Source organism: Camelina sativa, chromosome 2, assembly GCF_030686135.1.
Source record: "Camelina sativa cultivar CO46 ecotype springtype chromosome 2, ASM3068613v1".
Classification (NCBI taxonomy): Eukaryota; Viridiplantae; Streptophyta; class Magnoliopsida; order Brassicales; family Brassicaceae; genus Camelina; species Camelina sativa.
In genome coordinates this window covers 10,608,080-10,624,130 of record NC_141881.1, presented here as the reverse complement: position 1 = coordinate 10,624,130, position 16,051 = coordinate 10,608,080, and the positions used below count along the sequence as shown (strand labels likewise).

At 36.8% G+C, this 16,051-nt stretch overlaps 1 protein-coding gene and 1 long non-coding RNA gene across 11 annotated transcripts; both read right to left on the bottom strand.

Annotated features, from left to right (window-relative positions):
- Positions 1 to 5,224, bottom strand: LOC104720635 (uncharacterized). 6 transcript variants are annotated; one of them, XR_015578112.1, is made up of 6 exons: positions 4,903 to 5,224; positions 4,704 to 4,821; positions 4,228 to 4,316; positions 4,065 to 4,134; positions 3,863 to 3,993; positions 1 to 311 (listed from the first exon to the last, which is right to left on the bottom strand). It is a non-coding gene; the product is annotated as an uncharacterized LOC104720635 (long non-coding RNA). The 6 variants fall into 6 exon arrangements; XR_015578115.1 differs by lacking the exon at positions 1 to 311 and adding an exon at positions 1,808 to 2,389 and having other exon boundaries at positions 3,961 to 3,993; positions 4,903 to 5,183; XR_015578114.1 differs by lacking the exon at positions 1 to 311 and adding an exon at positions 3,022 to 3,392 and having other exon boundaries at positions 4,903 to 5,183.
- Positions 5,225 to 11,489: 6,265 nt separating this feature from the next.
- LOC104720609 (FACT complex subunit SPT16) lies at positions 11,490 to 15,802 on the bottom strand. 5 transcript variants are annotated; one of them, XM_010438494.3, is made up of 3 exons: positions 15,475 to 15,802; positions 15,209 to 15,270; positions 11,490 to 14,962 (listed from the first exon to the last, which is right to left on the bottom strand). In XM_010438494.3, exon 3 carries the CDS (start codon positions 14,934 to 14,936, stop codon positions 11,706 to 11,708), a length of 3,231 nt encoding a protein of 1,076 aa, XP_010436796.1. In that variant the 5' UTR covers positions 14,937 to 14,962; positions 15,209 to 15,270; positions 15,475 to 15,802; the 3' UTR covers positions 11,490 to 11,705. The 5 variants fall into 5 exon arrangements, with proteins under 5 accessions (XP_010436796.1, XP_010436804.1, XP_010436800.1 ...); XM_010438502.3 differs by having other exon boundaries at positions 11,490 to 14,936; positions 15,475 to 15,639; XM_010438498.3 differs by having other exon boundaries at positions 11,490 to 14,965; positions 15,475 to 15,606.
- Between the last annotated feature and the right edge of the window lie 249 nt (positions 15,803 to 16,051).

Genomic DNA, 16,051 nt, shown 5'->3' with positions numbered 1-16,051 from the left:
TTAACGAATAAAACTCTTGTATTTATACCACAGATTAAAATTATGACATATTATTGATGGATGGTAATAGTAAATAGTATGGTTGCACATAGGATTTGAAGTTTGCAATTGTCACTAGCATTTACTTGGATAACAGTAGCAACCTAGTTTCTTTACTCCTTTGTCCTGAAAATGTTGACATCTGCCCTCAAAATGCATTATATTTTTGCAAGCTTTATCGCATTCTGTGGACTTGACATGTTTATAATTTGTACAAGTTCCACGCGCGTAAGGGGCTCGGTACCTGCTGCACACCTTTTGTCCGCATATTCCTAACAATTTAGTGATAGATATGTAAGAAACATATAAATCTTTGTAGTTAAAAATATATCATAGATATGTAAGAAAAATAAAGATCTTTCTAAGTAAAAAATATATCATATCTTTGTTTTAGTTAGCTTACTTGAAAAAAGCAATATAATTATATAAAAGTTCATTAATTATTTGGTTTTGATGAATTAGATCTAAGTATCTAACAAATGTTATAATCCTCTCGGCTCGAAAATTTGGTTCATCCATAATATAAAGATTACATTGATAATCTCTATGATGATTACTTGCACCATTACTACATTGATGTACAATTCTTGGATTACTTTCACATGATATATATGCCGTCATACGAGCAATAAAAGGCATATCGATTCGACAGTTACACAGTGGCCACAAAAACACTTTTAATCCTTTTAAACTATGATACATTATACTATGTTCTCATTTAAAAAAAAAAAACAAAAAATATATATACCCTTAAGAAATAGAACATTTTTTCGTTTTTAAAGTAATGTTTTGGATTATAAACGGAACCAGAAACCTTCAAACTAAAAGGGAACTTTTTTATTTATTTATTAACGTTAGGCGTTAGCTAATGAATTTTATTAAAGTTACTTAAATATATGAGTCTTTATAATATATAAGAATAAACATTAATAAAAAATATAATAAAAACAAATATAAAAATAAGACTTTAAAGAGATTCATAAATCATAACGTACATTACCTGTTAAAATCAACAAAAAAACCATCATACGAGTGATGAAACCAACAACATTTACACTTTTAACCATTTTTGCTTTACTTTATGTTTCTTCTCCTTTCTTTTGATGGAATGCTTATGACACAATCATCAATTGTTGTATATAAATAATTATTTTTTCTAAAAATAGAAGAAAAGAAAAGAAAATGTAGTTCATAAGTATTCCTATAAAATAGTAAATTTGCTAGACCACATATTTTCCCCTGTTGTTTCCTATCTTTATCTTTAGTTAATTTCAATTTGTATTTCTCTAAATTTTAACAAATACAATATGAAAATATTATAATTGATACATTTGGACTTAGAATAATAATTCTGGGTAATTAGATTATATCAAGCTTAAATATCATTTATACTTTGTATATTTAATTATATGTTCGGATTTTGATGGGTATTACATATGGAGTATCAGGTAATACCTGGATCCGAACCCAAACCTACGGGTTCGATAATATAAAACCCAATAAAAAAAGGCTAGCTATAACCATATCCTACCCAAACCTGTTTCTTTTGTCCGGTCCAGGCCGAGGTTGAGTTTTCAGATACAGTTCTTTTGTCCAGGCCTAGTCATCAGCATGGAGATAGGAGAACGAGGTAGTGAATTGTGTTTAGTCTCTAGACATGGTACGGGATAAAAATTCAAATTGTAATGTGGTCATCATCCATGGGAGAGATGATGATGTCGTTCTTGTTGAATGCAGCCACAATGTTCCTAGGGCATAGAATCAATAATGTTCTAAAGCGATCTCTTATAATAAAATGAATTAAACTAAATATTCTGGTTTCGTTTCATCTCTAATGAGAACAATTATTTTCCTAGGGCATAGAATTAAATTCCATGAGAACAAATGATAAGCAGATTTCGAGACGTCTGATCCTTTTCACCTGTGCTTGTTGCGCTTTGATGGTGGCATGTTCTTCATCCTGCTACTGCCGCCTCCACCGCTAGTTCCGGGCCGATTTCCAAAACGCCTTCATCTTCCTTCTCTTCCTCTCTTCCTCACTATCAGACTCAGCTCCATGCTCTTTGTCTGCATTACTAGCTTCTCTCTCCAGTTCATCCCAAGTCTTACCTTTCTCTTCCTCTGACTCTTGCTCTGAGTCCTCCTCTTCTTCATCCTCTGACTCCACCAGTGACTCACTCTCTGAGGCCTCATCCTCTGACTCAGACTCAACCTCCACATCTGATGGTTCATATCCTTTGTCTGACTCCTCAGAGCCCCCAGATTCTGAATCACTTCCGTCCAGATTCAAAAACCCCCATCCTCCATCATCTATGAATCTCTGCGGCTCATCCGTGATCGTCTTCAGGATCTGTCTCCAGTTCAGATTCAGTTTGCTTATGATTATTTCGTCAACTCAAAGACGTTACTAGGAGATGTCTCAATCGAAAGCCTCCTAAGAGGCCATGTTTCTTTCTACTTCTGCCATCTTTTTGTAACGTTTGCGAACTCACATGATACATGCCTTCATCGAACGAGTAGGATGCAAGAATCTTGCACTTAAAGCCACACTTTGGGAAATACACAATGTTCTTGATCCATAAAATATATAATCTCGTCTCTGAGAAATACATTCTTGCAAAGATTGTCACCCCGTCAAGAGTAGCTAGTACTATTCATGCCCTCTCAATTCAAGGAGAAAATTAAAGTTTACACACCAGTGGGTTCTCACTGCTACATGTATAAATGAGAAAAAGCTATCCATTCTACTTAGTCAAGTAAACTTCCAAGTAAACTTATGACATAATATGGATAGCTATCCTTTCTCTTTCTCTTCCTCTGTTTTCTCCAGTTTCTCCTCACAAGTTTACTTAGTCAAGTAAACTTCTCTTCAACATATTAACCATTCATCATTATAAATTAAAGGGCACCTACACTCACTCCATCCTTGATGAGTCACTATGCAGGAACCTAGATGAATGTCAACTAAAACACTTCCCGAGCTAAAGCAATAAAAGAGACCATTTGCATATACAAGGTTGCTATGGTCATTCTTGTCAAATTCAAGAGCAAGAAAAATCTTGAGTAATCAACTCAACTGTTCCAGGATAGCAAATGCTTATACAAACGAGAAATCTTGTAAAAGGTTTTAACGCTAGTACCGCACCAATACTTGATGCAAGGGCCAAATAGAAATCAATGGTCTAAAAAGACAGTTGTTGAATGACATTCGTGCTTTCGCTATATCTTTGACATCGCATAAAGCCGTTACTTCCAGGCCATTGCTTTCTCTTCGGCACCTACATCTGCTACTTTTGTGCTAATAGCGCCTTAGACATTTTACAAGATATATCTTCGTATAAGCATTTCCTATCCTGGAGAAACTGAGTGGATTAATCCATATTTTTCTTACCCTCATGGATTTGACCCTAATATTCATAGCAATCTTGTCTATGCCTATGGTCACTTTTATTAATGGTTCAAATTGAGAGGTATTTAAGCTGAATTAGATCTAATTTCCTGCACAGTGAGTCATCAAGCATGGACTGAACATAGGTGCCTTATATTCATAAGGATGAATGTTTTAATATGTCAAAGAGAATTTAAATGGCCTCTTTCTCATGTATACATGCAGCAACGAGAAGCCACTAGTGTATAAACTTGTGAGGAGATGAGTTGTACTAATCTTGAGGACCCTTTCAAGTATTTACCCCTTAGAGACGAGACTGGATGTTCTAGGGATGGGGAATAGTTTGTACTTCACAAAGTATAGTTTAAAGTGCAAGAGTTGTGTATCCTACTCGTTTGATGAAGACAAGTACCGTAAGGAGAAACCAAAACTTACGAAGATAAGGCCGATGCAGAAAGAACTATGCCCGGCCTCTTTGGAGCCTTTGGATCGAGTCACCGCCTAAGAAATGATGCATGCTCAGTCATGCTCACCTGATACCAACTCGTAACTCTCCATTCTCTTGTCTAGAAGAGTAAAGTAGTTAAAATTTAAATATATAAAAACCAAAAGAGATGTAAAATAAAGAAATGTATACCAAAGAAAAGTAAAATAGTCTCTAGCGACAAAACTTCTTGCTGATACAAACGCACTAATACTTGAGTTTTCTGAAATAAGGTAAGCAAAAAAGACGATCAATACGTGCGAATAACACTTATCAATTTATCATTATTATTATTTTTAAATGGTTAATTTATTACCTCTATGGATTTGCTGGAAGCTCCATTCATGATGATCGATAATATCTTTAGCGACTAATACTTGAGTCGTTATTTGCTAGGACATGATCCTAAAATAAAATTAATACACAAATATTATAGGATATGAGTTGATTCAGTAGAAAAAAAATAAAAAAATATATACTGTCTCGTACATATAGCTTTTGGACCCATCAACAATCCAAAAAAAAAAAACATAAAATCTAAGAAAAATCTGGACAATCAAAATTCAAGATAACGACTAAACCCCGACTTCTACAATCGAGGCAAAGAAATTGTTCTCTCGCTTTGTCACAAAATATATATATATTTTATAACAAACACAAAATATATATTTAAGATAATTTTTCCTAGTCGGGGTTTTGTGACAAAGTGTTTGTTCCTAGTATCGGGAAAAATTATCTTAAATTTCGAATTCCAATGGTCAATGCTATAAAAAATCAAGTGGCCAAACTTACTTCCCTTTACCACTGGACCAAGGCGACTTGTATCTGAATCATAATTATTAGTAAAGGATAAAGAGTAAGTATTCTCATTGAGAAGGAAGCATATAAATCTCTGCAGATCTTTTTGTGCCTGGAACAACAAAGAAAATCACTTTAAGAATCGATACAGCAAGATAAATAGTGAGAGGATAAAGTTGAGAAACTTTGGAACCAGATCTAGAAGTTTGGTGCACGCAAATGAGGAGTCAGTCAATGGATGCGATAACAATGAAAACGATTTGTAGCTTCACCAAAGTAAAGTGATAAGAATCAAAAAAAAATTGTAGGTGGGGAAGAAGAAGAAGCCTGAACCTAAATCTCAATTCTTCTTCGGATTCAAAAAAGGCTAAAGAGAAAGAAAGAGAAAGAAAGAGAAAGAAAGGAGTGAATAATGACACGTCTCTAAGCACTTAAATCTTCACAAAGATCCAAAAGAGATGAAAGAGGCTGAGCAAAGGCTAAGATCTCAACATGTCATGTATCTAAAGTGATATATTTTGATTGGAATGCTTCAACATTTGTTTAAGATGGCATGAGGAATGGCTGGGATTTTGCCATGTCAGCGAGCCGAATGAAACTTTTTCATTGGCTATCGTTTTCGAAGGCATAAATTTTGTTTTCTTTGCTAATTTGAAATTTGTAATTTAAAAAAAAAAAAAATATGTTGACTAATTAATTTGTTTATGAGTTACTTACATGATTAGATATTAAATATATATATATATATATTTAGAGGTAAAATATATATATATATATATATATGAAACGTTTTTCAAGATTTGATATGAAAATTATGGTAAGTCATAATGTTAACATATACATTAATCTTCTTAATATGTAAATAATATTGTGCAAACACAATATTATTATAATCAATAAAAGTAATGAATTGTGTTTATATTATTCTTTAATTTGTATATAATTATTATTAGCTACTATTTAAAATAACATAATCCTAAACCCTAAAACTCTATACCCTATATGGACCCTAAATATACCCTAAACACTAAAACTGTACATATATACTAAGAAGGTGAATCCCTTAAACTTTATACCATATCCTTACCCTCAACATAAACTAAAATACTAAAAAGGTGAATCCCTTAGTTATGTTTTAATTAATGTCCTACAATGAGAGAGAGTTCATTCCATTTGTAGAAAGATCGAATCGAAGGTTTTCTTGAATCAGCAACAAACTCTGGCCAATTACTATTCACTAGTGTCCAAGTCATGTAGTCCATTGCACATCGCACTATACCATTTTTACTACCATTGTTGAAATGTCTGATATGTCTATATTTTGTCTCTCCTTAGAATGTATTCGTCATGCATTTAGCTAGGATAATTCATTGTTTTGCATCATTTTCTAGTCTCTTTTATACATTTTACATGTTTAAGTAGTTCTTGCATCATCTTTGCATACATTGTGCATTTTGGAGTATTTCAGGTGTTTAGGAAATGTCCAGACTGTTGGAACCGAATGGAGGCTGAGACATGCGACTCGACAGACGCTCCCGGGAGAGAAGCAATGCGACTTGACCGACATGCGACTTGGACACGCTCCCAGGAAGAAGCACCAGCATCCCACTCGATCCATCATGCCTGGAATGGATGTCATCCCACTCGACCAACCATGCTAGACATCCGACTTCTTCCACCTCTTTGATCGAGTCGAGTGAAGATTTTACTTTGGGATTCATCTTTTGACGTCTTCATCAACGTTGTAGAGAATTGAGTCATATTTCCAATACCGTTTATTTCAAGCCAATGGGAGGTGTGGTTCAAGAGTTATCATCTTTATAGTGGATGCATATACACCCAGCTTGAGCCGACATCACTCCAACCTCCCCGCGCATCACTCGAACCACCTCGTTCGAGCCAACCTCCCCGCGCATCATTCGAGCCACCTCGTTCGAGCCGCTCATCACGTGTTCCACTCGACTTCACTCGAGCCACCTTGTTCGAGCCGCTCATCACGTGCATCACTCGACCTAGCTCAAGCTGCCTCGCTTCCACTCGACCGACGCGCACCGACTCGATCACACATGTTCGGAAGACGCTCCGTCTCACACGCTTCAGGAGATTCCCAAACCGACTCTTTACCTTGTTGTTTTAAGTTTTAGTAGCACCTAAAATATTTTGAGACTTTGTAATCAGATATCTTTGAGTTTATTCAGTTTTTGCATTTGATTTCTTCTACAAAGTTGTTCATCCTATTTTTATCTATCTAATGATGCTTGATTCAATGTTTTCTCAGTTTGTATCATTGATGATGATTTCTAGATCCGAGTAGTGTTAGAGTTCTTGAGGATGGAATAGATTAGGCGGAGGATCTTAGTATGTAGGGTGTTTAAGTTTATATTTGTATGATTCCCTTCTGGACTAGAGTTAGAAATACTAGTTTCTCTCTGATCAATTGGAACTAGGTCTTAGACATTTTCACACCCAAAAGGTGTTTGATGAAATGTCTGACCAACTAGTGCCAGAGACTTACATTCCTAGCCTAAGAGATTAGTTGTCTAGGGTGTTTGTTGACGTGAATGAACTGGTTTGTCATGCCTGCTTAACCATGTTTCTCTAGCGAGAGCTAGGTTTGGAAGTGTTTGAGTCTGAGTATCTTCTGCCAAGAGATTGGATTAGCTAAGTCGTGACGTTCATTGTCTAGGGATAGTTTGTTTGTGGCATGTTAAACACTCTGTAGAGTAGGAGACTCCGCCGACATCAATTACTCTTATCCTTAGAACTTCTATCTTTCTAATTGATATTGCATTCCTGAGACCGTTTCTGATCTTGTTGTGCAGTTCGTGCCTAGAATCGTTTTTGTTTTTACTTATTCATATCAATTACTCCCATCCTTAGAACTTCTATCTTTCTGATTGATATTGCATTCGTGAGACCGTTTCTGATCTTGCTGTGTAGTTCATGCCTAGAATCGTTTTTGTTTTTACTTATTCATGTTCGCTTCTTGTCATGCATTTTCGTTTCTAGTTCTGTAGTTCATTTCCGTTTTGCATTATGATCATTCTAGGATTGTTAGACAAACACTCTTTTTGAATTGGCTTAACTTGTGATACTTTGATTGCATCTTGAGTGATAGCAACATCCCATTTGGATTGACACCTTAAGTACTACGACTACATAAGGTTAATTGAACCTGCTAGGATAGAGATACAAAAATCCTAGTATCAATGCCACCCCAAATTCTCAGCCATTTTTTTTAATTATAAACATCCTCTTCAAGCTTTGCTGATCATCTATGATCAACTTCAAGATCTGTCTCCGGTTTAGATTCAGCTTGCTCTCGTAGTACTTTATATATGTAGTGTCAACACTCTCATTTATCCCCTCTAGCGAACTTGGGGGAACTGAGTCTATTAGAGTTTTGCTCTTGTATTACAATAGAAGTCTAGAAGCCATTGCTTCAAATACAGAGCATGGTAGAAAAAAGAAAGAATGAAAAAGTTGAAAACTTCTCTAATATTCTCGATAACCTTTTTACAATATGACAACATCCAACTTATGCAGTTTTTCTAAAGACACGAAAACAACCGTTGCAACTTTCTACACTAACAATGGTTCGTAACAAGTCACGATTAACACATTCCCTTTGACTTTACAACACATTTAATCAATGGCGGACCTATAAACATTTTTTACTGGGCTCAAAATATAATTGGAAAATCAATTTTTGATATAATTTTGTTTTTGTTAAATACATTTATGCTAATTAAGTTAGAGGTTTTTGCTTTGTTGAAGAAAGAAAATTAGAAAATATGGGATTTTATAATTTATTTTTTGTTTTATGTGATAGGACAATATGTAAAATCACTAAATCTTAGAGATAATTTAAGAAAGAGAAGGATTTTATTTTCTTTCCACACTTATGAGTTATGATAATTAAAACAACAAAAAATATATTTTTTAGAAATGGGCTACCAAAATATTGAAAGAAAATTAAACAAAAACAAATTGATTTATCGGTTTAAGACTAAATAAACTTTTTTGATGGATTCATTATTATAATTAATTTTATTAAAATCTGGTAAAATTACACTATATAACTTTTCTTAAGAAATTAATGGGGTCAACTGACCCCATACTCTCTCACTTAGGTCCGCCCTTGTTTTTTCATCTTTAATTCTTTTTTGGTTTCTTTCCGTATAGATTAACTTGTCAAGATAATTTTTCGTAAATGGTAATATTTTATTTTTATAAGTAAAATTATAGGACATTGTCCATTAACATCTATATAATTATATTTACAGTTACAATTCTTATGTGTTTGCCAAAAATATTCAATGAATATGATAAAAGAATATATTTTAGATCTATTATTAATGTTTAATCTCTTCAAAACATCCATTTTTACAAGACAAAAATATTTCTTTTTTTCAACAAAATAACTGATATTTCATATTTCATGTACCATACTAAAAGGATATGTGGATAATATATCGCAAAAATTAGAAAGACGCCCAACATATGATGTGTGTAGTAAGTATCTATCTACCCATGAGCTGGACTTGGCCATGTAAACTAGACCATTGTTCAGCTAAGTCTAGGGAGGAGATTTTAAAAGGGAAGGTAGCGGGAAGTTGCACGATCAATGATCGTAGTTGCGTCTGCACTTATCAGTGCTGACAACTTTAATGCATTTATTAATTTATAAATAAAAATTATTTTTTCCCCTTTTTATTTTGACGTCCGAAAGTCAATTCATAAATTTAATGTTTTAAAAATAATATACATATTTGTTGACTTTATTGTCTAATAATTTGTATTAAAGTTATTACCAAATTATGATATGGATTAAGATATGGTATTTTGTATCTGTTAGAGATGATAAAATTTTATTATTATTTATAACTAGATAAATACCTCGAATATTTTTATAATTTTTTATTATTTTACTTTTAAATCTAATATACTTTTATTTAAAATGATTATGGGTATTTCTCTAGTTATAAATAATAATAAAATTTTATTATGGAAAACGTTTTTAAAAACAACTTATCATTAGAACAACATAAACATATATATAAGAAAGTTTGAAAGGTAACTTAAGACTATTATTCCCACAAAATCATGGGGTTTTAACGCCAGTAGTTGTCTCGAGACAATATCCACAATCTTATGTAACAAGAAATAAAATATGTACGTTTAATATTAAAAAAATAGACCATAAGAGAAAAATAATATTATTGATTAAGAAAAAAGTAAAGAAATATTATCTCATTTTGATGTTGCATTGTATCAACTTGTGCATTCAGTGGCGCATGTCCAGATGTCCTTTACGAATAGATAATCCACCATATATTTTTATATTAGAAGATGCCAAAACCTATGAATGTACTATTTGGCCTTTACAAATTAAGTAAGTTAGAGGGAGCTATAGAATAGTTATTACAATTAACTAGAAAAATAAAATCCCAACACTTTTACTGCTGGAGTTAAAATACTATGTTAGTGAGACTGAGAACAAAACATAAAAAAATATTTATTGGACCCCAACTTTTTTTTTGTTAAAAGATATTCAATATTATAAATAAATGCCCAATGGGCTATTTCCGGATTTAGGCCCATTTACATAAATCCCTTTAGGGCCTAAACTACAAATCAAACCAAAGAAAACCAAAGAATTAAAATTGATTTGGGTTTAACTAAAAAGAACCGGAATCAAACCGGTTTTTTTCTAACCCTAATCTCAAACTGAAGAACTCGAGTTTGAGCCGCCGTCCATGGAATAGCGGATGCTCATCGGAACAGGTCCTCTGGTGAGCCTGGACGACGCGAGCCAAACGGAAATGGTGATCCAGGATCCGTTTGCCATCCCGCCACCGTAGAGCAGTTTCGAGGAGGAAGAAGAGATCCGATCTTTGGTTGTCGATGAGATTCAGGCTCATATGTGAGAGATCTAAAGCGGTAGGGAGTAGATCTGAAACCTTCGACGGTGGCTTAGCTCCTCCTAGCCATAGACGACCTCTCCTATCGAACGACAGCCGTGAGAGCCTCCAGAATCTCCGGTCATCAGATCTAACCGCCTTACTCTCTCGATCCTTGCCGTGAATCTCCCTCTTCTATTCCCCGTCGCATCACCGGCGATAGAGCTCTTACCGTCGGTGTGTTGAGGAAGCTTCTCCCTTCCACTGCTCCCTTGATTTTGATCTGAAAGTTTTTCTTTGTTGATGTTGCGGTTTACGGATGAAGCACCATGAGTCTTGGGGCTCTCTTCGTCGCCGGAATCGACGGAGAACCCCCATCGACGGAGCACGCGGTTGTGGTCAGAAAAAGAAGAAGGTTGGGAGAGAAAATCGCCGCGAGTGTCGTCCACGCGCGAGCGACTCTCTCTCAAAAGTTTTTACTATTTTTCTTTTAATTGGACCCCAACTTCTGGAGCAGTATTGATAAGGAAGCAAAAAATAAGTGTTCTTGTGTCTTGTCCGGCTCACCACAGAAAACACATGGCAGAACCAACCCTCAACTTTACATACTCTTACCCGTTAAAAAGTCGATCTCGCACTGCTAGCCATGTTATGAACCGGCAGTGTGGAACACGTTCGCTGAACCACACCCCTGCACTCCAGGAGATTTGGAAGAGTACTTTCTAAATAAGTTTTTGGCTAAGTTGGCTAATCCATTTGAAAGATTTTTTATATATAGATTTTTCTTTTCAGTGGTCTCTGGTAAATGCTATAATCTCAGAAAGGTGTTTTTCTTAGTTTTTTTATAAAACGACTATAATTATTTTCCTAGGGCATAGAATTAAATTAATACTGAATTATCTAAAGCAGGTTTTTTTATAATACAAAAGACTGATTTAAAAACCATAACCAAACGCTAGATTTTGTTTGCCGTGAACAAACAAACAAAAAAGAAACACTAATTAATTTTTAAACCTCGGAAAATAAAAGTCTGGTTTCGTTTCATCTCTCTAATGAGAACAAAGATAAGCAGAATTCGAAACGTCTGATCTTTTCACCTGCGCATGCGCTTTGATGGTGGCATGTTCTTCATACTGCTACTGCCGCCTCCACCGCTAGTTCCAGGCCGCGATTTCCCAAACGCTTTCATCTTCCTTCTCTTCCTCTCTTCCTCACTATCAGACTCAGCTCCATGCTCTCTGTCTGCATTACTAGCTTCTCTCTCCAGTTCATCCCAAGTCTTACCTTTCTCTTCCTCTGACTCTTGCTCTGAGTCCTCCTCTTCTTCATCCTCTGACTCCACCAGTGACTCACTCTCTGAGGCCTCATCCTCTGACTCAGACTCAACCTCCACATCTGATGGTTCATATCCTTTATCTGACTCCTCAGAGCCCCCAGATTCTGAATCACTTCCGTCCAGATTCAAAAACTCCCATCCTCCATCATCTATGAAGCTCTGCGGATCATCCGTGATCGTCTTCAGGATCTGTCTCCAGTTCAGATTCAGTTTGCTCTCGTAATACTTTATATCTGTAGTGTCAAGCCACTCTTTTATCCCCTCCAGTGAACTTGTGGGAACTGAGTCAACCCTAAGAACATCCTTTTTGAAGTCCTTGAAGATGATGGCCATGTCAAAGTTCTTCTGCCCAAACCCAACTCTCTCAAGATTCACAATCTCAATCTCACTAAGACTGACAACGAGGAACGGGTATTCTATGAGCTCAACTAAGCAGCTGGAGGTCGGTATAATGAATGCAGATGTCTTGTGCGGAACACCATGGAACCCAAGCTCTCTCAGAGGTTGATCAAACTCAAGGTCCAGACTTGCAAACTGGGGTAGTTGCCACATATCATTGACCCGGTTTGCAAAATGATTGAAATCCATGTTGATCTTGTTTTTCCTATCACGCTCCCGCTGTTCTTCATCAATCTCATCTGGATCATAAGCTGATCTCCTCCCACCACCTAAAGACTGCACAACATCCATTACCTCCACATAAAACTGGACGTCCTTTGTTTTCTTGGTTCCTACCATGATGTGGTTGTGCAAATGAAAATGAAGGAGGGTGATCATCTCCTTCTCAGCCGGCTGGAAAAACGCGTGCTTTATGTTTGCAAACAGAACATCCACACGCTCGTCAGGCCTGGTCGTTGAATACCTGAAACCATTGGCATGAGCTTCGAGTGTCCCAGGAATCTTCTTGCGGCCACTGAAAGGCGGACGGATCCACAACTCAGACAACCTGAGGGGTTTGAACTTGTTCCCTGCAAGCTGAAGTTTCTCCTGTGTCACCAATGTCGCCCTTTCAGCTCTCTCTGACTCCCGGGCCATGACTTGCCGTCTGAGGGCCTTAATCTGCTGAACTATTTCACTGCTATGCCTTGAATCCTTGGTCCGGAATGAAACCTCCTTGAGGTAGATAGCACCCTGGTTTTTCAAAGAGTTTGAATCATGAGGGTTGAAGGGTGTACCGGGGACATTGAAAATGATACGGATGTAGCAATTCCTGTTGGTATCTTGATTGCCTGACACTGTTCTTATTGTAGCCACATGGAATGGGACCAAGCTACCATAGATGGGCAACAATACAGCCTCGTTCTTCGTATCAGTCTGGATTTCCAAAGACCTAGGTTGGGGCATGTCGTTAACACTCTTGTAGGCAACCACATCAGCTGAAGTCTTTGCAGCAGACCGGCTGTCTCCCGCCCCAGACCTATCACCAGCAAGCCTTCTGGCGGTTTCTTCATTTTTCTGGCGTGCAAGCTCTGCCTGGTGCTGCTTCCGTAGCTCTTCTTTCGACACCACATGATCATCTGATCTGAGAGCTGTCTTGGTAATGTAGTTCTCAGAACCGCTGGTCTTCGGCTTCTTCCTCGGTCTCTCTTCTTCTTCATCATCTTTGAAGGAGTAAGCCACATCCTTAACAGATTTAGAGCACTTGATTGTTACATTCTCCGGATTCTGTTCCGTGACGAGAACTGTGTCAGCTAGCAAAAGTGAGAATTTCCTGATCTTGCTGCGGCTTTCTGACTCACACTCCAAGTTCTGGAAACCAAGAGACACATTAAATGCCATCTTCGGTCTCAATACTTTATCATTCTTTGCATTAATATTTAATCCCGACTCTCGGAATTCAAGACCGATACCAGTCCCAGCAGATTTAGTTAGCTTGTCAATCAACTCAGGGGCATTCTTTTCAACAACCGAAAGGGCAGCTTGATAGACAGTATTGATCTTTCTTCCTGACCTTAAAGCATTAATAGCAGCCTCATGTGCCTTGAGAAGAACCTCATATGCCTTGATTTGGAGAGAAGTTGCATCTATTAGGTAAGTCCTGGCAATGTTTGAGCAATAACTATTATACCGAGCACCAACAGCACATATTATGATACTCGCTGGGTCGTAAGTGAGCAGTTCATCATTGCTTGCAGCACTTGGTTTGAGATCAAACTTGCCTCCGCTTTGAAATATCGGAGGGTAACATATGTCAACATTTTCTGCCTTCAGCCTCACACCGGCCTTAGTTGGCTCAAGTATGGCTTTCTCGGTGAGATCCATCAAAGCAGAGTGGGTGACGTCTTTCTCTTCATCAATGACTCCTTCAAGGTTTGGGACAACAACAGTTTTCATCACACTATAGGCTAGATACGCAGCTTTCTTCACACTCATGACCTCAGTATCATCTTTAACAGCAAAAAGATCAGACAAGCCCCCAGTTATATCTACAAACTGGAAGTTTGCATTCTTTAACCTCTCAGTCCATGTCTCCAGAAGCTTACCTTCAAGGACTTCACGAGCAATGTGTCCTACAACTTGTGAATCATTTCCATCACCCCGGGATAGATCACGGATGGCACGAAATATGGCATCCATCAGCCCTTTTCCATCATCACCCTTGGGCTTAACATGCATAACAACATCAACCTTCAACTCATCATGTGCAGGTTGCTTCACAACTTCAAGTAGAGATGCCTTGTTCCTGCTACACAAGAAGTGGATCTGCTTTGGGGTAAAAACCATAATCGTATCTGGAAACTCATACCCAAGAAGCCAAATATTCAGCGCTGACGATTTCAAGTAGCGCAGATCATCAGAAGCAGGAGGGGTAGCAATGGCAAGAGCGTCCGCAGATCCCCATAGGTCTGCACTGTGCTTCTTCCAGTGTTCATACAAGGCTCTTGCACGTGAGATAAAGTTTTTAACATCTATGGTGTAGGCATTCCCAGGTTTTGGAGGCACTCCTCCACCAGGAGCTCGCGCATTACCATTCCGAGAGTCTGCCATCTAAAGAGTCCCAGAAGCAACTTTATCTGCTAAAGCAAAAGTAATATAATACTCAGAAACAAGAAAGCTTATCATAATCGCAAAAGAGATGCACAAGCCTAGAATTAAGAACATAAGACTCATTCGGAAGACCACTTAAACACACATCTTAATCAACACATCTCAATCAAATCTAGGGTTTCATAGCTTTAAACTAGGTCTAAATTTGCAGTAAAATCCACCAAAATTAACACCCAGAACGAAAAATTAGAGTAAGAAAAAAAAAAACCCACCTCGATTAGAATCAAATAAATCACAAAAACAAGCGGCGGCGCGAGAGGAAGCAACCGAAACCCTAGAAATCGAAGAACGAAAAAAAAAAAATCGTTCAATTACTTCGTCTAATGAAGCGAAATCGAAACAGATCGAGTTAAGAACACGATTATAAACGAAGAATCAAATCAAAGAACACGAAAACGAGACGGAAACAAGTTGAATCGTAGATTAAAAACAGTGAGAAATCGAAAATGGGGAAAAACAAAAAATCAAAATAGTTTACCCAGAAGGTTCGTAACGGAGGACAATAACGTGGTAGCTTCACACGACGGCGGTTTAGGCCGCGAAACAAGAAGAGGAACAAAAAAAAAAAAAGCTCAGGCGAGGCTCTCCTCGAGAGAGAATGGGGGGGAGTAAACTAAAGGTTACCAAAGAATGGCTCTTCTACGAGGTGGGCTTTGCCACCGAATTGGGCTTATATGACATATAAAGGCCCATTAACGTATTATGTTTTTCTGATAATCCTCTAAATATCATTCTTGTTCAATAAGGTAGATTAACCATATTATAAAGGTTAATTTTTAAGTGAATGATTGTGAATTTTCATTTACAAATCATGTAACTGGGGAGTTATTCCTCTAAATAACGTGCTATTTTTATGAAAGACACACATGTTTTGTTTACAATATTAGCATCCAGTTCTTATGATTTTTGCAAACGGAAGAAAAATAAAGTTAATAAATAAATTATTCTACGACTACGAGAGCAATACACAAAAAATAGCAAATTTGGTTCTAAATTTAGCAACGATCTTTGCTTTTAAACTTCTTGTATGTATGTTATCAGAATAATTAAAAACA

Coding starts and splice junctions, on each gene's coding strand:
- LOC104720609 (XM_010438494.3), bottom strand. CDS start 14,936: ATGGCAGACTCTCGGAATGGTAATGCGCGAGCTCCTGGTGGAGGAGTG.